Raw genomic sequence first — 23,709 nt, 5'->3', positions numbered from 1 at the left:
AGTGTATTGGTTCTCTCACTGTACAGTATAAAAACACTTGAAAAAGGCTGGGAGTAAGCTTTGGAAATGTTGAGTTATTGAAGAGAGCAGTTTTCTTTGAGAAATCAGTCTTTCTCTTGTGCTCATAACCACATTCTTCGAGAGATTAATGTGAATGTGTGAAACTGATAAATGTTGTTTCCATTTATCTGGGATTCACTGCAAAATATCAAAAATTGCACAAGACTTTCTACTTGGCAACTTTGTTTTGTGATTTTATGTTTATTTAACGTTGGTAACAAGAAAAATATTCCAACTCAAATGTTGCTTTTTTCACATGTGCAGCAAACATTCTTTGCATGTCTATCAGATCCATGCATGATGACTCTTGCTAAATTTTAGTGAATTTTGGTAGTACTGATGTGTAAATTAAATACCAGAGAGCATTATTTAGTGTATGCAATGCAGATTTTCCATGCATTTGTGAGTGTTTTGAAAAGATCAGTTTTGTGTGCTGTAATTTAAATAGTAATGAAAGCATTTCCTGTAAGTAAACCTAGTAGTTATACTGATGAACCTCAGTTTGAGACCTGCACGTATCCCATTGCCTTTTCTAGTGGTAGTAACCTCATCATCTATGCCTATGTTGTGGGCCGTTGTTGGCATACACATATTGTTATCGGATATTTAAACCCATTACGTCCTCCTGCTTTTAAACACACCAGCTGCATCACTGCGGTGACATCTAGCATGCGAACACAGCTTGCGCCCTCCCTCCAGAGTGGTTTTCTGTCCAGATTGCTGAACTACAGTCCAGGCTTTGCTCTTGATTCAAGCAACAGTCAGTTCATAAATGAATGGTTGCCTCTTCCTAGGACAGCTGTGTTACCAGGCATGAATGGAAAAATGATCACAAGAGTACCAACCGCATTCGTGAACCGCATACTGTGTGTGTGTGTGTGTGTGTGTGTGTGTGTGTGTGTGTGTGTGTGTGTGTGTGTGTGTGTGTGTGTGTGTGTTTTCTAAGCCAAGTACACGGTGCCTGTGCTCATTTGCAAGCACACGTGTGCTCATGAACCTGTTCGTGTGTGAATGAGTTGTGAACTATGAAACATCGAGGGATCAACTGCCACTAATGAATCAATGGGTGAATTATTTATCGTGTTTCCATTTGCCTTGATTGATGTGTCATTCGAAGGTGGGTGTGTAATGGCTGCTGGCTGGTAAACGCATAAAACAGTATGTTGAGAGTGTGGCGAGAACAGAGGAAAGTACAAATCAGTACAACCCAGTTTCCACAAAAAAATTTGGCGCCATCATTTTGAACTTATGATGTGCAGAAACTACAAATATTGTGTACTTGCCCTGTATGCTGTCAAAACAGCCTACTCTTTGGGGTATGGGGCCTTTTGTGGGATCTGGCATAGGACGCTGGCACTGGATGCTTTGGGTCCTGTGGGTTCTGGGTGGGGCTTCTATGGACAGGGCTTGGCCCAACACATCATGCAGATGCTAGTTTAGATTCACATCTACAGTCAGCATCTGCATGTTTAGTCCAGGTCAGTGCTTTAGGGGACATGCACTGACCTGGTGCTGTAGAGAGAGTACATTTCTCCTTTATTGCTTCTTTTCACGGGCTCCCTGTTAAATCCAGAATCAAATTTAAAAACCTGCTCCTCGCATACAAGGTCTTGAATAATCAGGCCCAATCTTATCTTAATGACCTTATAGTGCCATTTCACCCCATTAGAGCTCTTCACTTTCAGACTGTGAGCTTATTTGTGGTTTTTAGAGTATTTAAAAGTAGAATGGGAGGTAGAGCCTTCGGTTCCCCCCCCCCGGTTCTTCCACTGGAGGTTCCTGTTAAAAGGGAGTTTTTCCTTCCTGCTATCGCCAAAGCGCGTGCTCACAGGGGGTCATATGATTGTTGTTAACCTATTATGTAGGTTCTTTACCTTACAATATAAAGTGCCTTAAGGCAACTGTTGTTGTGATTTGGCCCTGTATAAATAAAATTGAATTGAACTGAACATGTGAAAATAATAGGCACTTGAATGCCAGAGCCCAAGCTTTCCCAGGAGAACATGGAATATATTGAGATGTTATTCACTTCTCTGTGGTTTATTCTCATGGCTAATTGTATGGCTCAACTTGACCTAGAAATTCTAAAACATTATCAGTGCTTTGCCCCAGGGGGAGCTGTTGCTCCAGCTGTGTGTTGTCCTACCCTGGTCCTTCCTACCCCCTGGACCCATGAAACATCCTCTTTTAACCTCCCCATTTTGTTCTATCCACTTCTCAATCAATGTTTTCTATTTACGTTCCTATTTAAATCGTTTGCTCTCATCATGGTTTACCAAAAACTTCCCTATTTTCAAGTCACGGACAAAGGCAAACTTTTCCCCACCTTTCTCTTTGCCATTACATCATAGCCCAAACCGAGGCCACAGCTGTAAACATGTTTCCACCACATGTCCATGGGTTTCTAATGCCAGTCATTTGCGTGCATAAACAGACTGAATCAGACGTCTAGCTGAGGTTATGACTGAGCTAAACGTTGGAGAAAATCGAAGCAGACTTTGTTCCAGCTCCAGTTAAAGTAAAGTGCAGTGTTGGGCACTTCTGATTTTATCCTTGGAGATCTTTTCCTTCTTTTCCTGTTTCAGTGAGTAAATGTGTTCCTTTAGATATTTAACACCCATATAGTGTAAGTACCATGCATGCTTAAATTGTTTATCTCAGTAACTAAGGTACATGTTTTGTCACCAGGTACATATGTATGTTGTGGATTTGCTTTTATATTATTTGGTGCCCTCTTAATTTGGTAATTAGTGGAAAAACCTTGCATTTCATTATACTTATACTTTGGATCATAGTAAATGAAATGTACTAGTAGGTTGTTTGATGTACTATACATTCTACCCTATATTTACTGAATTTCAAACACAACATATCAAACTTTAATGCTAAATAAAATAAGTATATGCTCATTTTAAATTTGATGCCCCACATTTTAAGGTTAGAAAAAGTTTACGTTTCTCTGCGTGTGTGTTTTATCTCCCAGTCTTTTATGAAACCAACTGTGTAATTACAATTTTGAACTAGTTGAAATAATAATATCTGTACAATAGTGCGTAAACAGGAGAGGGATCATCCAGCTTGTACAGCATCTGTGATGACATGGAAGTGCATTCATACACATGGCATGGGTGACTTGTCCATCTCTGAAGGCACCATTAATGCAGTAGGATGTATGCAGGTTTTGGGGCATCACATACTGCCATTCACACGATATAGATTTCACAGACTGGACTTAAAAAATAAGAAGTGGATTTGTGACCTAAAATGTTAAGTTATGCTCTTTTTTGTTTGTTTTTTCAGACAACACATAGATGTATATGTGTAAATGTGACGCCATAAAGCGATATAAATTGTCAGAGGATGGTGGTAGGAATCACATGCAACTAAGAAGGAAATCAAAGGAGGTAAATTAGCTGTGGTCAAGGCTCTTGATGTCAGTAGGAGTGCTTAATGTGCTCTGACCAATCCACATGCAGTACATGTTTTCAGACCACAGTTGAATCTAGAGAGCAGGGTGAGGTATACAAGAGTCAGTCAGCAATTTACTCTGTGGTACCTGGAGAACAGAGATACCTCAACATGGCTCATTTATTTCTAATTATAGTGACATGTGAATTACCTGAATGAAGTTGGTATTTATTTATCTGTGGTCACAAGACAAAATGAGCCAGATGACAAATTAAAGGAAAAAAACAACCTAAGTTTCTAAGCCATCATCTTTTCTTTTCTTTTTTTCTTTTGCTCACGTCAGGTCTGTGCTTTATAGACCATGTGTGCTTATGTTTTGGGGGGTTTTCTCCTTTGAGATCATCTGGATCAGATCATCTTGCAGCTGTCCTTCAATATATTCCAGGCTTTGACATGAAGAGGAAAAATTGTGTGTATAAGGAAAGCAAGGGAGAGAAAATAATTAAAACTGAGGTGTCAGTGTTTGAGCATATGTGCTCACATGTGTGTGTGCCTTTGGATTAGGATTTGGTAACGATATTTCATGTCATTTGCCTCTTGGTGTGTCCATTTTTATATCGAACTGCTTCTAGGTTTATACAACTGATCAAAAACAGAGTGGTATGAAGTTTTGTTTTGGTATGGTATGGTTGGTATGTTTTGTTTTGTTTAAATGTTCTAGAAACTGGCAACACGGTGCAAGAAATAAAATTCAGTATAATCAAAGAGTGGTCTCGGCTAAATGCCAGGTAAGCGCCACAGGGTATGGATCTCTTTTTAGCCAGCATGGGCTCAGCACCAAACCCTGCGGCACAAAATGTCTTTGCCAACTCAGGCCTCCCGTGAGCGCATATATGTGTGTGTTTGGATGTCCCCCGGGGATCTCATCCCTCTGATCATCAGTGCCTTGCCAGATTCTTTATCTTGCTTCTATATATTTTGATGCCTACTAGATCGACCAGGGTTTCTTTTTTCTTCTTTTTTTTTTTTCCTTTTTCCACAAATATGGGCCAAGTTTGATCATGGCACCTTTACAGGAAACATTTTTTTGGTGATAATAAAAATAGTGAAAATATTATTAATAACAAAACCACTTAAAAACGAATAACTGTCCCATTTTTGGATTGCCTGTTTCTTTTTATAGCATATTTTACTTATCAGTAAGGAAACCTATCTATTCAAAAGCAGCAACTATTATTAGTAACATGTCTTTACTCGAGGCAAATTAATCTGTAGCCAAACCTCTACTTTAACCAACATGAATTTTATCTCCATGGGGTTCTTAACCTTTATCCTGCTTCTGGTCCCGCTGAGTTGTGTTGGCTTCAGAGAAGATTCACTCTTCCAGAAGGGAGAGTGGGCAAAGGAGCAGGCCTTTTACTGGTGCATTGGCTGGCCTCTAACCCAGACAGGAAGGACAACCATTTAAGCCACAAAGCTAATGACCACCGACTGTTCCATTTGTTTCATTTATTACCGTGGATGTGGGGTTGTTTGTTCTTGTTGTTTGTGTTTGTAAGTTGGCAGGTTGCACGCTGATTAGATCTGCAGGGACGTGGATAACGGAGAGTGACGAAGGAATCGAGTCAGTTAGATTTAGAAAGGTGTGTTTAATTAGGTCTGAGTGACCGTCTGGGCCAGAGATTTCAGACAGGACTCCCCACCAGCCCATAATGAGGTCTCGTCAGGTCAAAACGAGCATCAACGCAGGGTTTGCCAAACATCGGGCCATCACTATGGTAACCTAAGTCACTTTACCATCTCAGAGGTTTTGTTTCAATGAGGCAGCTACAGAACAAAAATGTGGTTAAAAAAAATTCAGATAGGCAGCAAAGGTGACTGTTGTGTTTTTCAATTAATTGATTGTAGTGATTTATGGAATAATTATGGTTATAGATGGGATTAAAAACAGTACTTACTTATTTATGATAAAATATCTAAACATTTTGCAAGTTCCAGTATTTTATTTAAGAAATTAATTTTGACATAACATTTAGGACATTTTGCAAGTTTTAGAAGCTTTGTTTTGGCAGATGGGAAAAGGCGATTTTGAAAATAACTAATTCCTGCCATGCATCTCTATGCGCTATACATAAAGATGAGATGGTAGCTCAGATGTTGGCATGTTTGTTGGCAAGGCGAAAATGTAGAGGTGAAATTAAGATTTGTCAATTTTTCCTAAAGATTTTTTGTAGACGCCCCGTTTTTAATTGGGAGTATTTGGCAATGGATTTCAAAAACGTACTAAAGGTATCTGTATGTTTCTATAACAAAAACTTATTTATGATATCAGCACTTGTATAGAGGCACGCTTAATGTTACATCCGGTGAAGTCCATTCATATTCTTTGAAAAATGGTTAAAAACACACACATCGCTTTACAGTTTTGAAACTAAAGGCCTAAAGGCTTTACTGAACAGAAGCAGATTACTGAGAACAGGAAAACTGTGTCTGTAAGCAGTGAAAGTACTTGCTTGACAGCACAATCCACAAGTTTGACCAGTGCTTTGTACATCACCATGTGAACCCCTTTAAGTCATTGGGAAAATATACATGTTTTGTTTTGTGTTTTTTGTGGCTTAATGCTGCCACTGGGTTCATATTTTGTCGGTGTAAGCAGGATCCTCTGGGCCGAAATAGGGGGAAATTCCTGTGAAAGTGGAGGGCTGCAGTGGTTGAGCTGAGTTTGCATTATGTTTGTGTGTTGTGTGGTTGAGTTTTGAGTAGACAGCCAGACAGACAGAGACGGATTGAAACTGCTACATGTACTCTCAGACAAAGAGAAGTCTTTTTTTTCTCTCTCCTTTTTAAACAGTGGCATAGTGATTATCCTGCTTGACAATCAACTATGCCGTTTCTTAAGAAAATGTAATTATGTTGCTCAAATTGTGATTATTAAAATAAACATCAAAGTGTATCTAAACAAAAATCCACTTTAAATTCTGATGTTTATGTCAGCCGTTAAGTCTCTTTATTTGAGATATTGGTTGCTTGAAACACATACATGTGCAAGCATAAAACTCGATGTCCCACCAGGATGCATAAGGAAATATAAATGGACAGTGGAAAGACAAACGACAAGTAGGACTAAGAAAATATTGGAAAGGAAATGTGAAAGCGCTGTGGTGAAGTATAGACTGCTAACCGAACTAGCCGCTGGTGTCAGTGGGGATGTCTTATGTAATGTGCTCTAACCAATCCACATACTGTACATGCTGTCAGACCGCAGTTAAATGTGGAAAGCAAAGTGAGGTGTACAGAATTACACATTTACTCTGAAGAACAGAGGCCACGGTTTATAACTTTTCACACTAGTAGATTATTAGTTTGTGGTCACTTAACGAAACATCGAAATTAATGGAAAAACATCTACGAAGTCACTTTAAGGTGTTGAGCCACAATGCGACAACGGCTTCAGTGGTCGTGGAACCAACTCTCCAAATTTCGGAAACTCTTACTGGAGGGATTAACTCCATTCTTTCAAAACATATCCCCTTATTTGGTGTTTTGATTATGGTAGCGGAGAGCACCGTCCAAATCTCCGGAAGGTGTTCAGTATCCATGGAGACTGCAAAAAGCCACAGCATCTGATTCACATCACTTTCATTTGACAAAATTATTCACTTACTCCTTGAGCTCTATGAATATGGACATTGTCATCTTGGAAAAGAAGCTTTCCTTTGATCCTTTCATTTAAGGGGACAAATGGATCCAAACCATACCAGCAAAAGCCCCCCTTAACTTAACAGAGCCAATGGACTGTGGGCTTTGAAGCTTAATTTGTTCCCCATCTGTAAATTAACCTATTATTAAACAGTAGTTTTGTTCTCCTTTTCTCAGATTTCATGTCTATCTTATTAGCAAGAAGAATCTAAAAATGTATTTCTATGTAGTCTATTGATTAGAGGCCCCACCAGAGAATTTGTGATTTAACACTGAGAAATAAATGTGGTAATAAAGTGTTTATAGTTGAATTATTCAGTTTGAAAATTGAAAACATAAGAAAATGAATCAGATTGTGAGCAAAGCACTTCTTCAACAGAGGTTTAAAATCCCATTATCTCTGTTTAAATAGAGAAAGGTTTTGTCACACAAGCGAGGGAACAAAAAAAAATTATTTTATTTTTTTCCATTTTTTACTCCTGAAATTGAATAATAGTTTTGGGAAAATATTCAACTGTGGTACTGGTCGAGTGCATACCAATATCTTTACCAGTAAGACTTTAACAGCACAGAGCATTAGGACACATGTTTGTGTTGAAAAGCACTCTGCGCTGAGGTTTTGATATCCATCCACCAGTGCGAGTCAGCATGTATTTCAACATGGCTGTTTATTTTCCTTTAATGTGCAAATGGCCAAATATGTGTGACAGATCGTGTGCTGCGGGTTGTGTGCGTGTGAGATATATGATGGCTGCGTGAATGCTGACAGTAATTACAGAAGGGTGTACCACAGCAGCCTGGAGCTGGCTGACTAACAAGTTATTATAACATCTAATACATAACCAAATGTCAGCCATCTCTGTTTGCTGCTTGCAAAGTGATATAAATCTACAGGGATAGTGAAGGAAGCTGTAAATGCTCGTGATGCATAGCTAACTGAAAAGATGATAAATTTGGGCTTGAGGTATTTTAGATTTGATTTGCAGATTGCGTGCTGCTTCTTATTTTGACAGTTAGTGCGCTGTGTCTGTACAGTGTGTGTGTGTGTGTGCGTGCCAGGGATAATGTGGCATCTCTAGAACAGGAATTCTTCTCCGTGCCATACACATAAAAGCGCTGTCTCTCTGTGCTCCTGTAGGACCTGAATGTTCTGTCTTCTAGTTTCCACTAACAGGCCTTTTTCACATCAGCTGCTTTGCCATGAAATACTCACTAAACGCAAGAATTACCAGTCACATTAATGAAGGCTCACATCTAAATGGACCTGAACCTTCATTTGTAACTCCCATGTTTACCTCCTAATTCATGTCAGAGTGGTTGCTGTAAAAAAGGTCCATGAAATGGGCTCTCTAAATAATACACACCTAGTTTTTACAGCCCAGATTTTAAAGAAGTATCTATTTCACTGCAGGCAGTGCTCAGAAATTGAATGTTGGACCAATATTTGTTCTTTCTGTGGTGTTTAAATTCTCGCTAACATCAGATGCAACAACAGGTGAGAGTACTTGGGCAGAGAAACACAGCAGAGACAGACCCATGAAATCTTTATTGAGCCCCACTGGCTACTGTCTTGTTAGCATTTGGATTTGTATAGTAAAGGAAAAGCTATGTTATCGTTTCCCCTCTCTGGTTGCGTAAGCTTCAGTGTGCATGCATGCCTCTGCTCCTCAGTGTGTATTTGAGTCCCATAAACCTGAAGCCAGTACTATAAAACTGATCTTTGGATGAAACTGCAGGGGATAATTATGCAGTGTGTTCACAGCACACATGGTCATTAATAACATTGGGGGCCAAGCCTATTTTTACTGTATCTAGCTTTGAGGCTAACATATGGCAGCCTGGCTGATTTGACATAAAAAGACGTGCAAGAGTATTTAACAGACCAGTGTCTTGCATGGAGGAGAGGGCGAGGAGGGCATGCGTACTGTGGCTTGTAAGTATATAAGACAACAGCAGGGGGACCCACTATGTCCCATATTCACTCTCACATAAAGGCACGTGGAAGAATATGAAGAGGATGAAAGTTTTTTTTGTTTTGTTTTTTAAGTTTTAATGAATCTAACAAATGTGAAGAATTAAATTTCAAAAAATCATATTAAAATATTTATATTTAAGGAAACATGTCCTTTTTATTTTGCCTCAATTCATTATACACATTATAGACGTTAAAGTAGTTGCTGCCCAGATAACAGTTAACAAGCATCCATGTAGACAGTGAATAACACCCTGTGGCTGTACTCATATCAGTCCAGTATAATTTATTATAAAACTGTACTGATTAAAATATTTGCTGAGAAGGTTTATTCTTAAACAGCTTCCTATAATATATTCTAAAGTTATTTAATTTTAATCATTTGTGTACATGTATATATTTGCATAGAGATATGTCAGCACAAGTATAATTTCTTTTGTGGGACTTTATGTGTTCAGTTCTGGATTTCTCCCATTCTCTAAAACTAGCCTGTCGCAGTGCATCTAGTGCAGACCCCCAGTACACAGAGTGAGATGACTCACTGGACATTAGCAGTCAGCCTGGCAGTGCCACCCTGACACCGACGCAGCTGCCGGCCGAGCTTCATGACCTCCATCTCTAGTGAGACCAGCCCGTCGCCTCCACCTGCACCCGTGGACTCAAACAAGCTAGCTTACTTTTTTCCCAGCACTCCTGCAGACACCATTTTGACACAGATGCAGCACAGTCTTCTTCGATGGCCTTTAGTCTTTCCCGCATACATCCAAATTATCACTAAGCTCACGCATGCTAAGCATGCTGCTCTATGCTGCTCGTACCTTTTGAGATTCGCTTACATCGAAAACAACATCTGTCCTTTCAGTCGTGCCTGATTAAAACACGCTGGAATCTCAGTACGCACAGTCACACACACACGCACAATGGCGTAACTTAATCAGCTACCACGTGGCCACAGAGGCTTGTACTGCATGGAGAATGTGGGAATCCGGAGCTTAGCGGAAATATGCTTTGTTTTTATATTACACAAAGCACAATAAAGGGGCCTGCAATTGCAATTGCATTACCAAAAGCATGGATGAAGACTTGCGAATGCTACTCGCATATGCATGTGGCCATCGGAGATATTATTTATTGTATAGTCATTTTCAGTGGTATGCATGCTTAAGTGTCAGCCAACAAATACAAGTCTTACAGCTTAATTCCCTTAAATGAAACATGAGGAGTGGGCAAAATGAGCACCAAGAGCGATTCCAAAGAAAATGCTTTGTCTTTTTTTCTTTTTTTATCAACAGTGTTACAAGGTCATGTTGTAACACTGAGAACTTCCTGCTTCATTCCAGACTTTTTCTTCTTTCTACATCTCAGTGACACAAACTTTCTCCTTTTCCCTGAATTCCTGCATCTCATTAAAGCACATAATATTATCCAGTAGGATCTGTGTGTACAGAGTTGGCATTTTTTTTGACAGCACCCTCTATCCAGACTGTTTTTACTGACATACCAGACACTGTATGAGCTTTCTGAGAAGTTTTTTTTTCAAGTGTGCACAATGCTATGCACAGCTGGTTATCACATGCGCCTCATACCCCAGGCAGACCATCTCCTTTTTTTTCTATATCTATTTGTTGTTGTTCTCTGTATTCTCCCTGTTGCCCATGCATATCACTCGGTGTGCTTATTTCACACACTCTCAGCTGTCATCCTCTTTCTTTCTGCTTTCTGTCTCACTCTAGCCCAGAGGTAATTCCTGTGTTGATATTTGAAGCTAACATTTTCTCAGCTTTCAAAAGACTCCAGTGTTATGGTTGACCGCCCTACGAAAAGTAATACCTAGAACACATAAATAGCAAGTGGCAGGCGATCATTATTACTCCCTCAAAGCATTGTTTTCAGACCAGAGTGTTGATTTAATTTAATGAGTTAGCTTAGCTGAGGGAGGGGACCAAGGAAACAGTAATTAGTTGTCATGCTAATTGGGTCTGTGTGGGAGTTATCGCATGGCTGCATGATAACTCTCACACGCATGTGAAGCACACTGGGCTGGCCTGCCTCTCTGTTCATCTCACGCACACTTTTTTTTTTTTTTTGTACATTGAAATGCACATAAGCATGCATGTATATGCACACACACACCACGATAAATAGGAAAGGCAAACGTTCACATTCTGAACAGCTCACAGAAAATGCCAAGGGACTGTCAGGCCTTTGACCCATCGACTAAGAAGAATTAATGATGCGAAAATCTTGATCCCAATTATTTATCAAGAGAAAGCAGCCTGAGAGCTAAGGGATAAGGGTTCAAGACTTTGGATCCAATTAGCTTTGGGTGTAAACTTAAATACGTTAACTTGAACAAAGGAGGAAAATATAGCGATGCAGGGTGAGAAGAGGTGATGATGAGTCATGTCATGCTCGTATAGCAGGACTGGATGTCATCCTGTCGGCTCCACTAATTGCTTTATGAAGAGCTGATTTCTATGCAGTTCCAGCCTGTTTTAGAAGGGCAAAACTAACAAAATGTCACCAGACTTTTACTGATTTATACCTTTAATCCTGAGAAGATGAAAGCTGTAAACTGAGTAATCATATTATTTTTGATCTAACAGAATATACATGTAATTATTATTTGGTCATTTGTGGCATCCCTTACGAATGGTGGCCTTAATGTCTGTCCACCATGTTTATGAACATCTGTCCCCACCCTGCCAGTGGGGTTTGTGACTCCCTGTGGAGCTATTTTTAAAGCCCCGAGGTCTGGTGACCTCCAGGAAGGGTCATACTCACTATCAGCGGAGGTCCAGCCCTGCTTTGCTTTAACATGATATGCATTCTTTTTTTGTCTATCTTCATTCCTTCCTTAGAGCTGTCGTCTCCATCCCTTATTCCTCTCTTCATCACTCCACTGTGGAATCCTAACAACTCGGTGTTGAAAGTGAAAAAGCGATGACCTATCTTAACCTCGACATTTCAGCAGTTCAGTACTTATTACAGTTACGTACTTTAGCCGAGTCGCAGTGATTCCTCTTATCTCCTGTGAGTTAGTTTAGACATGCTGTCTGTTTTTCACCATGGCAAATGAAAACTTTTGTATATGAGTCTCTCAATTAATGCCTGTATAGATAGCTGCAGGGCACATGATTCTCTTTCCAGAAAGTGGAACTTATATTTAGCCTCTCATAAAGTATTAGTCCCATTCTCATCATAATGTCCAGTTCTAAGCCCCAATCATGCTTTAATTGAAGGAAATTTGGGGCAGTTTATAGAGTACAAAACAAGAATATTGGTATTTCTTATTAGGAATGTAAACATTTTGGGCAGTGTTTTAGTTGTCAGACTATTAGCCCTGAACAGCTTCTGCTAATAAGCAAACAATCAGCAAATAATCTCACACACATGCAGAACTGAGTTTCAGGATTGCTAATGTAAATTCTTCCACTCTTTCCTAGTGACAGTGCAATTTTCTAACTGTCCCACAATTCACTAGGATCAGAAAATAATATTAAAATTAGGTTTAATAAGACATTAAAATGATTATTACTGAGAATAAAAACGTGGGAAAAGATGAAAGAAGGCAGATGAAAGACGGGGAAGATGTCGACATAAGTACAACAATTGACACCGATCAATCACAGTCAAGCCCCAAGGCTTTCAAGAGGTCTGTTCAAAGTATGCTATCTGAGCAATTTATGTTCATGACATCACCCTTTTCCTGACGGAGCCCTCTATATATTTTGAGAACCATCAAATACATTCTTCCATTCCTCTCAACAGATTTCCACCGTGAATTGCTTGCAGGTGTATCCTCTGCATGTTCATATGCTACACATTTTATCCTCATTTCTGACCAAATGTTCACTCTGAATCTTTTCCAAAGAGCTGGTCGAGAGAGAAAAGACTGTTAACATGTGCAATTAGCATCTGCGAAGTGAGTTTTATTTCCTCTTGTCTGGCAACATGACACCTTGAATAGTGGTTAGTGTGAAAAGAGTAAAACTCGGCAGCTACACACAGAGACAACACACCAGCAGTGTTTGATCGGTCAACAGACGCCCTCCTCTCATTAATAGCTTGACCCCTCTGTTTGCAGCAACTCCAGGTGGGGGTCACACTTTCTTGTCTTTGAGTAAAGGGAGTTCCAGCATGTGTTTGTGCATACTGAGCGATATGTGTGCTTGTGTGTCTGTGTGTTTAAGGGCACGACTCCAAAGAGCTCAATCCAACTGAAAATAATAGGGAAATCAGGGTGGTGCTCTGAAATCACACCTACAAATCAAACATAGTTAGCATTCTGTAGCAACAAAGGAGAGCTGATGGGCAGAGCAATGACGCAATGCCATTATAAACACTAGTAGTCCTGCCACTTGCTGCTGCTGCTGCTGCTGCTACTCCAAGGTTACAAATACGAGTCAGTAGTGCAGACCCCCGCACTTTCAGCATGTCGTCCAACAAAGCTGCTCTTGTGTGAACGTGTGTTCTGTGTGTTTAGACTGTAAGCAGGACACTGTTGAGCAGCTGCCACTCATCCAAAGCCATTGCTCACCGACACAAATTTAAAACCGCAATATTGTATATAAAGGAATTAACAGTCCCAGAAGAGCAGCAAAATCAAATTCTTTTTTTTTAGCTACACAAACAGTGCTGTGTTGTGGAGTCCAACATTTTAGTCTAGACTGAAATCATTTCAAAGATTACTTTTTAATCTTGTGTAACAGACCTTTAGTCTTAATCCTGTGGACTTGAATGGACTCTACTTATATACCACTTTTCTACTCAGTTTGAGCACCAAAAGGGCTTTCTTATCACAAGCCTCATTCACCCTTTCACACAAACATTCATACAGTTACTTTTTTCCATGCCTAAGCTCTTTGCCGAACATTCACACACCAACTCTGATGGATACATCACGGACAACTTGTGGTTTAGTATCTACTCCAAGGATACTTCAACATGCAGGCTATCTGAGCCAGAAATTGAACCATCAACCTTCCAGTTAGTATATGACCTGCTTATCAACATCTTGACATCCTCTTTTTTGTATCTGCTGCTTTATTCACTATCAAGGACCACAGTCTCAACTGTTTTTGATAATGATATGATGATTAGAAGAAGACACTGCAGTTTGGGTAAGGCCTTACTGACATGTAATAAACAGCTTATAAACAAAGTAAACTCTGGGAGGCTTTTGCACTTTGCATAATTGACAGCAGTTCTCGAAGCAAAACTGCAGCTTTATGGATTATTGTGTAACTGTTTTCATGTTTGCGCAAAAGATTGTGGGGTTGACAAATTTTCTGTCTGCTATTTCATCTTTGGTTATCCTGCTTTTGAATAAATTTGTCCTGGTGTGGTAGAGTTATGTGGTAAACAGCAGCTAAGGCAGCATTTTATGCTGACTTAAAACTACAGGGATTGGAGCTTAGTGTGAACTGAAAATTTCAATCTTACTCTCTTAATTTCTGTTATTTCTGGCAGCTGTAGCTGCTCATAGAAAATGGCCTCTTGACAATAACAGGGAGAGCCAGAGTGTTTCAGGACTTCATTACAAAAGAGAAGCCTGCCTGCTGGTAGAGCATAACAAACAGCTGATCAGACAGGGTAGCTGTGCAATTTCATGCTTATGCATAAAGTATCTCTCTCCCACTTTTATTCAAATAGCATCTGCAGCACAAAAAAAGAAAAAAAATCACATAGCTGTTGGACTATATGTAAATCAAATTATAATCTTATGGTTCAATAAAAGTCTTGTTTCGGTGTCATTGTCCAGCATTTTGTACAGATTTACGAGGGCATAGGGCACCACATGCATGAACCTCTTAAAAACATTTTTTCCCATAGGCTTTTTTGTTTTTCTAACAATTGTGTGGAGAATGTGCTTTGTTCACGTTCCCTATTCACTACTGGCTGCAGAGATGTATTGGTGGAAGGCATGTCAGCGTGTGATTAAAGCGATTTCTGGGCTGTGACAAAATCCCTTAAATGAACTCAGTTTTAGCAAAACTCTAAAGTCTGCGTTCAAATGTATTCACAGAAGGCAATAGAGAGAGAAAAATTATTATTAACTGGGCATTGCAAAGTTGTCAGTGACGACGCAGATGATTGAAATTTGAGGGGGGGTTAAACAAAGTCTGTTTTAAGGTTACAGTGAAGTTAGTTACTCAATCGAATGCAACAGTCTCATTTCGAGGGAAAATGTATCGATCATGTGAATAATTAGTCACTAGTGTGAGCTAATTCCGGGACATTGTACTCCTGATGCTGGGAGGAGTGTGTAGGGGAAAGGAGAGTGAGGGAGTGAGAGGCGCAGGGGTGAAGAGAGGGGGAGGCGCCTTGTTTGGAGGCTTTGCTGTGTGTTCCGGGCGTTCTCTCACTCGAATTTTTAATGGAAATACGATTGAGTGTGCTCTCTGTTGCAGTGTTGAAAGTTTTGTGACACTTACTGGGGGATTTCGTGAACTTTTCGGAAACTTTTGCCCCATTTCGACGACTTCTTCGTCCTCACTTGTGGGGTTTGGTTTATACCCTGGGGCACCGGATCCGTGCATTGCAGACTGTGGAGCAGGGGACACCGCGCTTGAGAGTTTTCAGACGAATGACCGGGTGTGGGTTTACATAATTCAAGGCCGACTTTCTTTACCTTTGGTCTCTCTCTCGGAGTTTTGCTAAACATGTCAGGACGCAGTTTACGCACTAAACTTCAAATCGTGCCAAGCAATGCTGGAGCATTTCACCAGTGCGTCAAGGGCAACTGTCTGTGAAACAGCCTTGGCACCGATATCTTGTTTGCTGCTGGGGATTAAGGTTCCTGCCTGTGGGCTTGGAAGCAAGCTACACAATACTGGTGTGACTCTGAACAAAGTTTTCTAACATTATGGAAGGTGATCTGGGGACCGGTGCGCCTTCCGATGAGCCTCAGGCAGATAGCGCTGCTGCGTCCGACAGTTTTTCCCAACTGTGGTCGGACGTTATGGGGATGCTGGTAAGTTTTGGGGGGAGGGGTGACGTGATAATTGGTTGACATCACAGACTCACAACTAACTGACATTGTTTCCTTAAACACTTGGATTGCGAAATGAGTGTTTTTATATATATATATATATATATATATATATTATTATTATTATAGGCGTATGCAAATTACGCATCAGCTCTCTCCAACGGGCCCATGTTCCAAAGCTCTGCGTGTAGCCTTGTATTCTGCTGGAATTGGCTCTAGGCTGCCAATGATGAGCTCATACAGCCAAGTCAGTCCGAGATCAAAGCAAACAGGAGTTGATTGAGAGTGTGGTGTGTGTTATGCACCGAAAAGTTACCCTTTATGGGTTATACACGCGTGTCCGTTGAGTCCTCTAGATCTTAAGAAGTTTTGAGATTCCTGTTGTCTTTGTAAACTGCTGTTATCTCATTCAAGTGAAGTTTAGTGTATGTTACAGGTTTATGCTTTAAATCGTTATCACTTCAGAGTTGTTCTGTGTTGAGGAAACCGAATTCCTGAAACAATGTTTTGTGTGGCTGTCAATGCATTCTTTATTTTACTGCCTGCATGGGATGTAATAGATCTGTTATCTATAGACACTGGAGTCCCTTTGGTCTGATACTGAGGATGTGTGTATGGTGTACAGAACTGGCTCCCAGCCACGCAATTTATCTAGATTTATTGCCTCTGGAGGCATATGTCTGCTAGGCTGCACTCACTTTTGTTAGTTTTTTTTCACCTAGAATGGAATCACGCATACAGGGAAAAGCAACAAGTTTTGTTAAAGTGCATTGCATACACTCCAATGTTTTACCATCATTTTGAAGTCTTTTTTTTCCCCAGACTGCTTCAAACACGATAACAGTGAAAATAAAATTCTATCCTATGAAAGTTTTTCTTTTTTTGACAACATTGTTGTTGTTGTTTTTACCTTGAATTCCAAGTAGTTGGCCATCTAATGAAGAAACAGCCTGAAGGACACTGAAAAAGAACAACAAAAAAACAACCCAATGTCACTGACCTCAGCTTTGTTGCTGTGTTTTTCTATATTAGTTTGTAGTTTTAGATCATCTTATTTTTCTATTTTGCTGCGCAAGAAATTTCAGAAATGTGAACGAATGGGATTAGATTGGCCTCCTCCAGCTTCTGAAAACTAGTGTCTTTAGCAGAATCGGCAAGCCCATAACTGATTTAACGACCATGATGAAAGAAGAGAACGAACATAACATAACATCTGGCGCGTGGGGCTATGAGATATTACTTTGTTTGTTCTGCAAACTTAAACTGAAATTTCCCTTCATTCCAGGCCAGTATTTCTTTGCTTTTGTTTAATTTGCTTACATGATTCAGTTTCTGCTTGTTTAGAATGCTGCACTTGCCTACAGTGTTTCTTTACGTATTGGAAAACATTTCTAAATTGTTAACATAAATCATTTCACGGGGAACCTTGAGCTTAACACTTTGCTCACTCTCATATCGCTAAACACATCGTGAGATTCTGAACACAATGAACACCGCGCTCTCCTTCAGCAAAATGGATGCTATATATAACCAACCCACTATGGATTTCAATGCCTTTTGTTTTGCTTGAGAGCTTGCCCTTTGAATTGGGATTTGGTCTTAGCTTGTTGACCCAACTTAGCTCACTGTTGCACATGTGCCTGATCTTTGGTCTTTGCACGTGGAAACAGGCCTAAATACGTCCTTAGAGATGGTTTTCCATCATGATAAAGATCTGGTCAGACTTCTTATTGTTCTCCATCTTCCACTGATTACCGTATGTTTCGGCACACATACCAAACTTGGAAAGTGCTCTTAAACTTTAAGCAACCGTTCAGATAAACACCAAAATGCTCCACAGCAAAGTGTTTGTCCCTTGAAAGTAGGTTTTCATAATGCTTTAACTGTAAATCAAATGCTGTTTCAATCTGCTTTATATTTTTCCGTCTCTGAGGTTAACCATCCACAGTGACGTGTGGTGGAATGTGTTTAATAAGAATACCTTAGAAAGCCATTCATTTATGTGTGGTTTAAGCTCAGTAAATAGCTCTTGAAGTAATTAAAACTCAAAGGCAGTTTAGGACAGTGTGGTGTAGGAGCTGTGAATTGTTTTAAGTGGTTGGATTTACAGATGTCTGAAAAGGGAATTTGCTTCTGCTTGGCCCACCCCACGTCTAGAGATATGGGGGGGTCCCTCAGAACAGAACTTCTTTACTAGCTTTTAAATTAATCTGAGTTTAAACACAAATGTGCTTTATGAATTTGTACGGAGGCGGTGTAGATTTCAGTTCCTTTTCATTGGATCCCATTTGGGAAATATTCTGTGAGATTCGACTTTAACTGGAATAACTGCTGCTTCACTGCTGCTGAAGTAGAGGAGAGACAGAACAGAGATTTCAGATATGCATTTGCCTAAGGCAAGCTTTAAATTGTGCCCCTTCACCGTATATTAAGGTATGCTCACTAACCTGGACAGCTGACAGTCACTCCCTATTTGCTTCTCTCCAGAAATTTCTCCTCTGCTTTTTGCTTGAAAGGCCATCTGAAGCCACAGCCGTGGTAATATTTTATTTGCCTGCAGGGAGTCCTTGTTGTCTTTGAAAGGAGTTTTGTGGTGTTTTACACAGTGTGGGTGGTAGTTTGTCCATTTGGAAAACTGATTATGTAGGAGACAGTGCTCCATCTTTAAACCTAAGAATGTGATTCTGCTCTTGAGACGTGATTATTGATTGTGTCTGGGAAATATATGGCTAGATGATGTGACCCCTAGGTGCTTCCTCCCACATAGCATTTCATACATAGTGGCAGCATATCCTTCAGTTGTCTGCTTTCACTTAAAGCATGGTTAGCTGGGCCAGTTTGTCTTTGCCAACAGTGTTCTCAACACAGTCTATAATAGCTGAATTTAGTCTATTGGTGCCAAGTCGAACTCTGGTCACTTCTCCTTTGCTACCCCTCCCTGACCAGACTCATTATTGAGGTCACTCAGAGATCTGGCAGGTTTCCTCTGCTGCGATGGCAGAGTACTGTTCTGCTCAAGCCACGGATATCCTGAGGAAGCTCTCTAAAAGACTGAGTTGTGGCCCCTGGCCTTACCCTCCTTAACAGTCTTCCTCTGCTGGCCTGAAGGCCAACTTTTAGTCAGATGTCTCCTGGTTTGGAGATTTGTTTCGTGCTCACCTGCAGCACTTTTAACATTTTTAAGAATTGCAGCAGGCTGATGCAACACCCAGTGATGTTTTTATCAAATAGTCTTATTGTTAAATGTATATTTTGTGTTATACTGTTAACAGATGGCATGTTCTCTTTCATGTTATTTGTTACCAATAGAATGGTATTAATCCAGGGAAGCAGGGTGGGATTAGTTTATGGAGGCGTTTGAGGAACTAAGTAGATTGGTGGATGTAGTAACAACTGGCTAATTTATCTTATGATGTTTGGACTATTGGAGAGGTGATGTATTGTTATTGTTGGTGACTCAAGAGATTCACTTATAAAAACATTAGTACAGTGCACCACAATGCAACCCAGCTGGCAGCAGTTTCAGTCTGCCAGTCCCGTCCTGAGTTTGCTTAGCAAGTGAAAGTGATCATGCTGCTAACCTTCTAGCATTACATCAGACGGCTCTTTTGTCATCCATTGTCATTGTTCTCGAACACACAAAATGGGTAGTCACAAGGGCGTGATTGTAACAATAGTTAATACCATCTACACTTCTATTCAGCCCATGTAAAACTAAACACCGGTATGATAAATGGAGGAATTTGACATTAAAGGTTGAAACAGAAGAAAAATATTTGATTTTTTTATACTGGCTTTTCTTTAGCTAATAAACAAGCAAGCTTTTATTTAGATATTCTGTAACATGATGTGAAGAAGATAAACTGAGTGAAGCTCCAGCCTTAGCAGATATTCTGCTCATGTCACCGATATCCCAAGAAAGCGCTTTTGAGCAGATGTTCCCAAAGTTGCAAGTTATCAGTGCCTTGCATGCTAGCTGTGTGAATTACCTTCATTGGGTGCCTTTCACATAGTTTTGACTTTTCCCTCTTAAAGAAACTGTCACTTCAACAGTGTACTGCCTCTTTTTAAAGGACTGAACAGCCCTTTATGTATTCTGTTATATGAAATGCTCAAACAAAAGTGTTGAATCCTGGGGAATTTTCTCTCCAGATTTGTATCATATTTAATTTAAAATACTATATTGAGTATGTGCTCGCTGTTGGTTACTTGAGTATAAAGCGCTTACTGGGTTTCATTTTCATAATGTAACAGTGGGGGTGCACGTCAATATATATATTTTGTAATTATATTGCTTTATGTTTTTGGCAATAAATTCATGATTTAAAAAAAAAGTGCCTGAAATGGAAGCTGCTGAAGTTTAGCGCACCGACATGCCTCATGATTAAAGTGATGCTTCTCCAAATTGACTTTCTGAATGTCTGTAGAGGAACCCTGTGTCAGTAAGAATGCAAGGAATTCCATGGCCAATTGACCCGAGGCTACTAAACCTTCATGCTGTTTCCCTTCTCTGTGCAACCTTTGCATACAAAGCATATGCATGTATATCTTTACTTTTGAATATCTAAAATAAAGCAGATTATAAGAGATTTGTGTAGAAAGACATAATTACTTCACTTTTATTTCTGCCATAGATGTAAATCATCTCTTTTTGAATCAATTGTAAAGGAATTTTATGTACCGCAAATCATTCAGCATTAATAAGCGCTGTTAATTTCTGTTTTGATGGTGGCGCAATGTGTCAGCCATTAATTTGCAGTGGTCTTCACACAAACGAGTGATTCGTTAATTTCTTCCAGTTTTTCGGGGTTTGCTTTTTAAACAAAACGGAAATTTTTCATCTTGAAATTAGAAGTACCCATCTTAATGGAATGATGAGCTTTTGTGACACTTGCACACTCTTTACTCTGATTTCATACAAACGACCTCACCCATTCTTGCTTGGGTGGAGTTCTTGGTACGACTATTGTTGCTATTGTTAAAGTTTAAATGGGAGTTGGCCTCCTTCACATCGAGGGTGGAGTAGCTGTTACATCACGTACATCGGCACACAGTCATGAAACTAGATGTGTTTATAGTTCTATATGTGCGCATGTAAACGGCTTCAGAGTAAGAGTTTTACAGTAAGGATCTTTTGAGACTTACTGCCAACAGAGCCTGTTTTGTTTTAGGTTACATAATGACTTATGCGTTAATCTCTTAACAAATGAAGGATCTCTGTTATCAGATTACAGCTGTTTTATTCTCCTCTCACCAAACAGCTGCCCTGGTTTGTAGCCCACAGACTATCACTGTTCCAGCGTCAGTGCCTACCATCTTGCCCAATTTCCAAACAATACTACCACATTTTCACTTCCACTTTGACAGATTTACTGTAAAATGTGGACAAAGCACTTGTTCGTGCGATGACATGACCAGTCAGTCAGTCATTATGAGAAAACAGCTGGTTTACCTTTTCTTAAGGTTGTGATTCACCCAAAAGCATCTGGAGTCATTATACAACAGAACATGTGAATGTGTCACTGTACAAAGTGACGGTGGAAGTGAAGGCCCGAGGTTCAGCTGTGTCGAGCGCCTATGAGGTAATCCCACTGGAGAATCAGAGGAATCTCAGTCATCTCTGCACACACACGGGAGTTGTGGGGCCCTGTTTTAGCAGTCTATCTGAAAACATTAAAAACATATGCAGCTTTACCTGTCCACAGCTGAGAGATAGTACTGCAAGTGGAGACAAATGACTTCAAAACTTAAATGTTTCTTCTGCTTAAAAAAAAAGAAAAAAAATCCATCACTGTTTCAAAAAAAAAAAAAAAGAGTCGTCGTCTAAAAAAAAAATGATTTGTGCAACTTTAAAACGGGCATTACTCTTTCTATTTGGATGTTGCAAATATATGTGCACAGTCTTGATGTCTGATTGTAACATTTTGGGATTCTCTAATGAGTGTGCGCTTTCAGTCAGTGTGAGGAATGAGGGCGAAAACGTGTGTCTGCTCGGGGAGTGTTTCCACTGGGATTCTCAGTCAGCTCAAACCACATGTCTGGCCAAAACAGGATTTCTCAAGAAAAGATGTTGGGAGGACAGATCACAGCAAGCCAAAGTGTACATTTGAGACAAAGCAATTGTGTGTTTTTTGTTGTTTTATTTTCAGTAATGTGCTCATCTTACAATTAATAAATCGTAGCTCGGTCTCACCGAGCTGTGTTTGTGATTGGCTTAACTCAGTTTGTTTTGGTCTGATGCTTTTGAAATCCCCAGCATGCAATGTGTGCGCATACTAATGTGTGTTCTTCCTGACTAGACACCAAGGTCTGAAGAAGGCCCTATACCCCTGTGTGTGTATGCACGGGTGTGCGTGTGACACCTTACTCACAGTGATCCATTCATATGTGGCCTGGCACCCAGATAGGGAGTCCAGTTGAGAAAGACAGAGACTGAGGGAGACTGTTTGGACCCTGCACAGTGACTCAATGCTAGCTGTCTGCCTGGCACAGATTAGATCAACACTGATGAATATTCAACTGTGGGCCATCGCTGCCAGAGTGGCCTAGATTTTAACCAAGGCAAGATGCGGGAGATGAGCTTCTCTCCCACATTGTACAAAAGTTGCTTTATGTCCTGCAAAGAAATATCAATGACTTAATTCAAGAAAGTAATTAATATTTAAGTGCTTTTTTTCTTCCTTTTTTTAAGCCTTGAGAAAATAATTAAGATATTCCAAATCTCAAAGGTGGGCTGACATAAACATAAGTCACCCTAATTAACTTTGCTTCATAACAGGCCTCTTTATGTTGACAGTTTGTTCAGCCACACATTTCAATAAAACCTGAATTTAAAATTTGCTCGACTACCTCATAGTGTTATCTTCTTTTTGGTAAGCTCTTTAATGTTTGGAGCAGAACTTCCTCCATTATTCCTAAACAGATCTTCCTCACAAAGGCAGGAACTGTGCTGATATAAACTGAAGCTTGCCGGAAAAAGTGTGTTTGGGTTTGAGGTTGGTGAATGTCTGAGGAGGTAAAGGGCATCTTGAAATAAAGACAAAAACCCAGGAACAAACCAAGGCCTGCCAGTGACACTGAATGGAACCTGATAAGAATGAATAAATGGCCCTAAAGCCCTTTTACCGGGGGTATTTTTAGGTTTTTTTGTTTGTGTGGCGTAGTTTGCCACATGGGTGAAGCAGTGTGGTCTCAGTTTGAACGGTAGTTGACACTTTGAAATTAGTGGCATCGCCAAGAAGACTGCATATAAAGAATAATATTGTTTCTACTTACCCAAGAAAATATTTAGTTTATCAAAACTGCGTAGGAGTGAGAGGGAATGTCTGTGTTAGGCATACAAAAATGCATCCTAGTTAACTTCTATTTGCCACTAATTGTAAGTGTATGTTACATTGGTTATACAAAGTTTTGAGGGGATGTGAATGTCACACAGTGTGCCAACTCATTTAGGCTTTTTCCTTCCCCTGCAGTACTGGTGGGATATTGTGAAGTGCAGCTATATGAAAGAGTGTAAAGGAAAGACTAAGTGCAGAAAGTAAATTGAAACAAAGCAGTTGAGTGTTCATAATTC

General features: G+C 39.9%; 1 protein-coding gene across 4 annotated transcripts in view; it reads left to right on the top strand.

The window, feature by feature from the left end:
- The window catches only part of sash1a (SAM and SH3 domain containing 1a), a 159,201-nt gene that overhangs the window by 94,293 nt on the left and 41,199 nt on the right, over nt 1-23,709 (top strand). The window contains exon 1 of one of the 4 annotated variants that reach the window (XM_063494779.1): nt 15,531-16,118. The exons of the other annotated variants lie outside the window; for them this stretch is intronic. Within the exon in view, the coding sequence (XP_063350849.1) occupies nt 16,011-16,118 (108 nt within the window). The 5' untranslated portion in view covers nt 15,531-16,010. Of the gene's footprint in view, nt 1-15,530; nt 16,119-23,709 lie in introns of those variants that run through there. 4 annotated transcript variants of the gene reach the window in all.

Source organism: Pelmatolapia mariae, linkage group LG15 (assembly GCF_036321145.2).
Source record: "Pelmatolapia mariae isolate MD_Pm_ZW linkage group LG15, Pm_UMD_F_2, whole genome shotgun sequence".
NCBI lineage: Eukaryota > Metazoa > Chordata > Actinopteri > Cichliformes > Cichlidae > Pelmatolapia > Pelmatolapia mariae.
The sequence above is the reverse complement of the archived record's forward strand: the minus strand, read 5'-3'. Positions and strand labels throughout refer to the sequence as shown.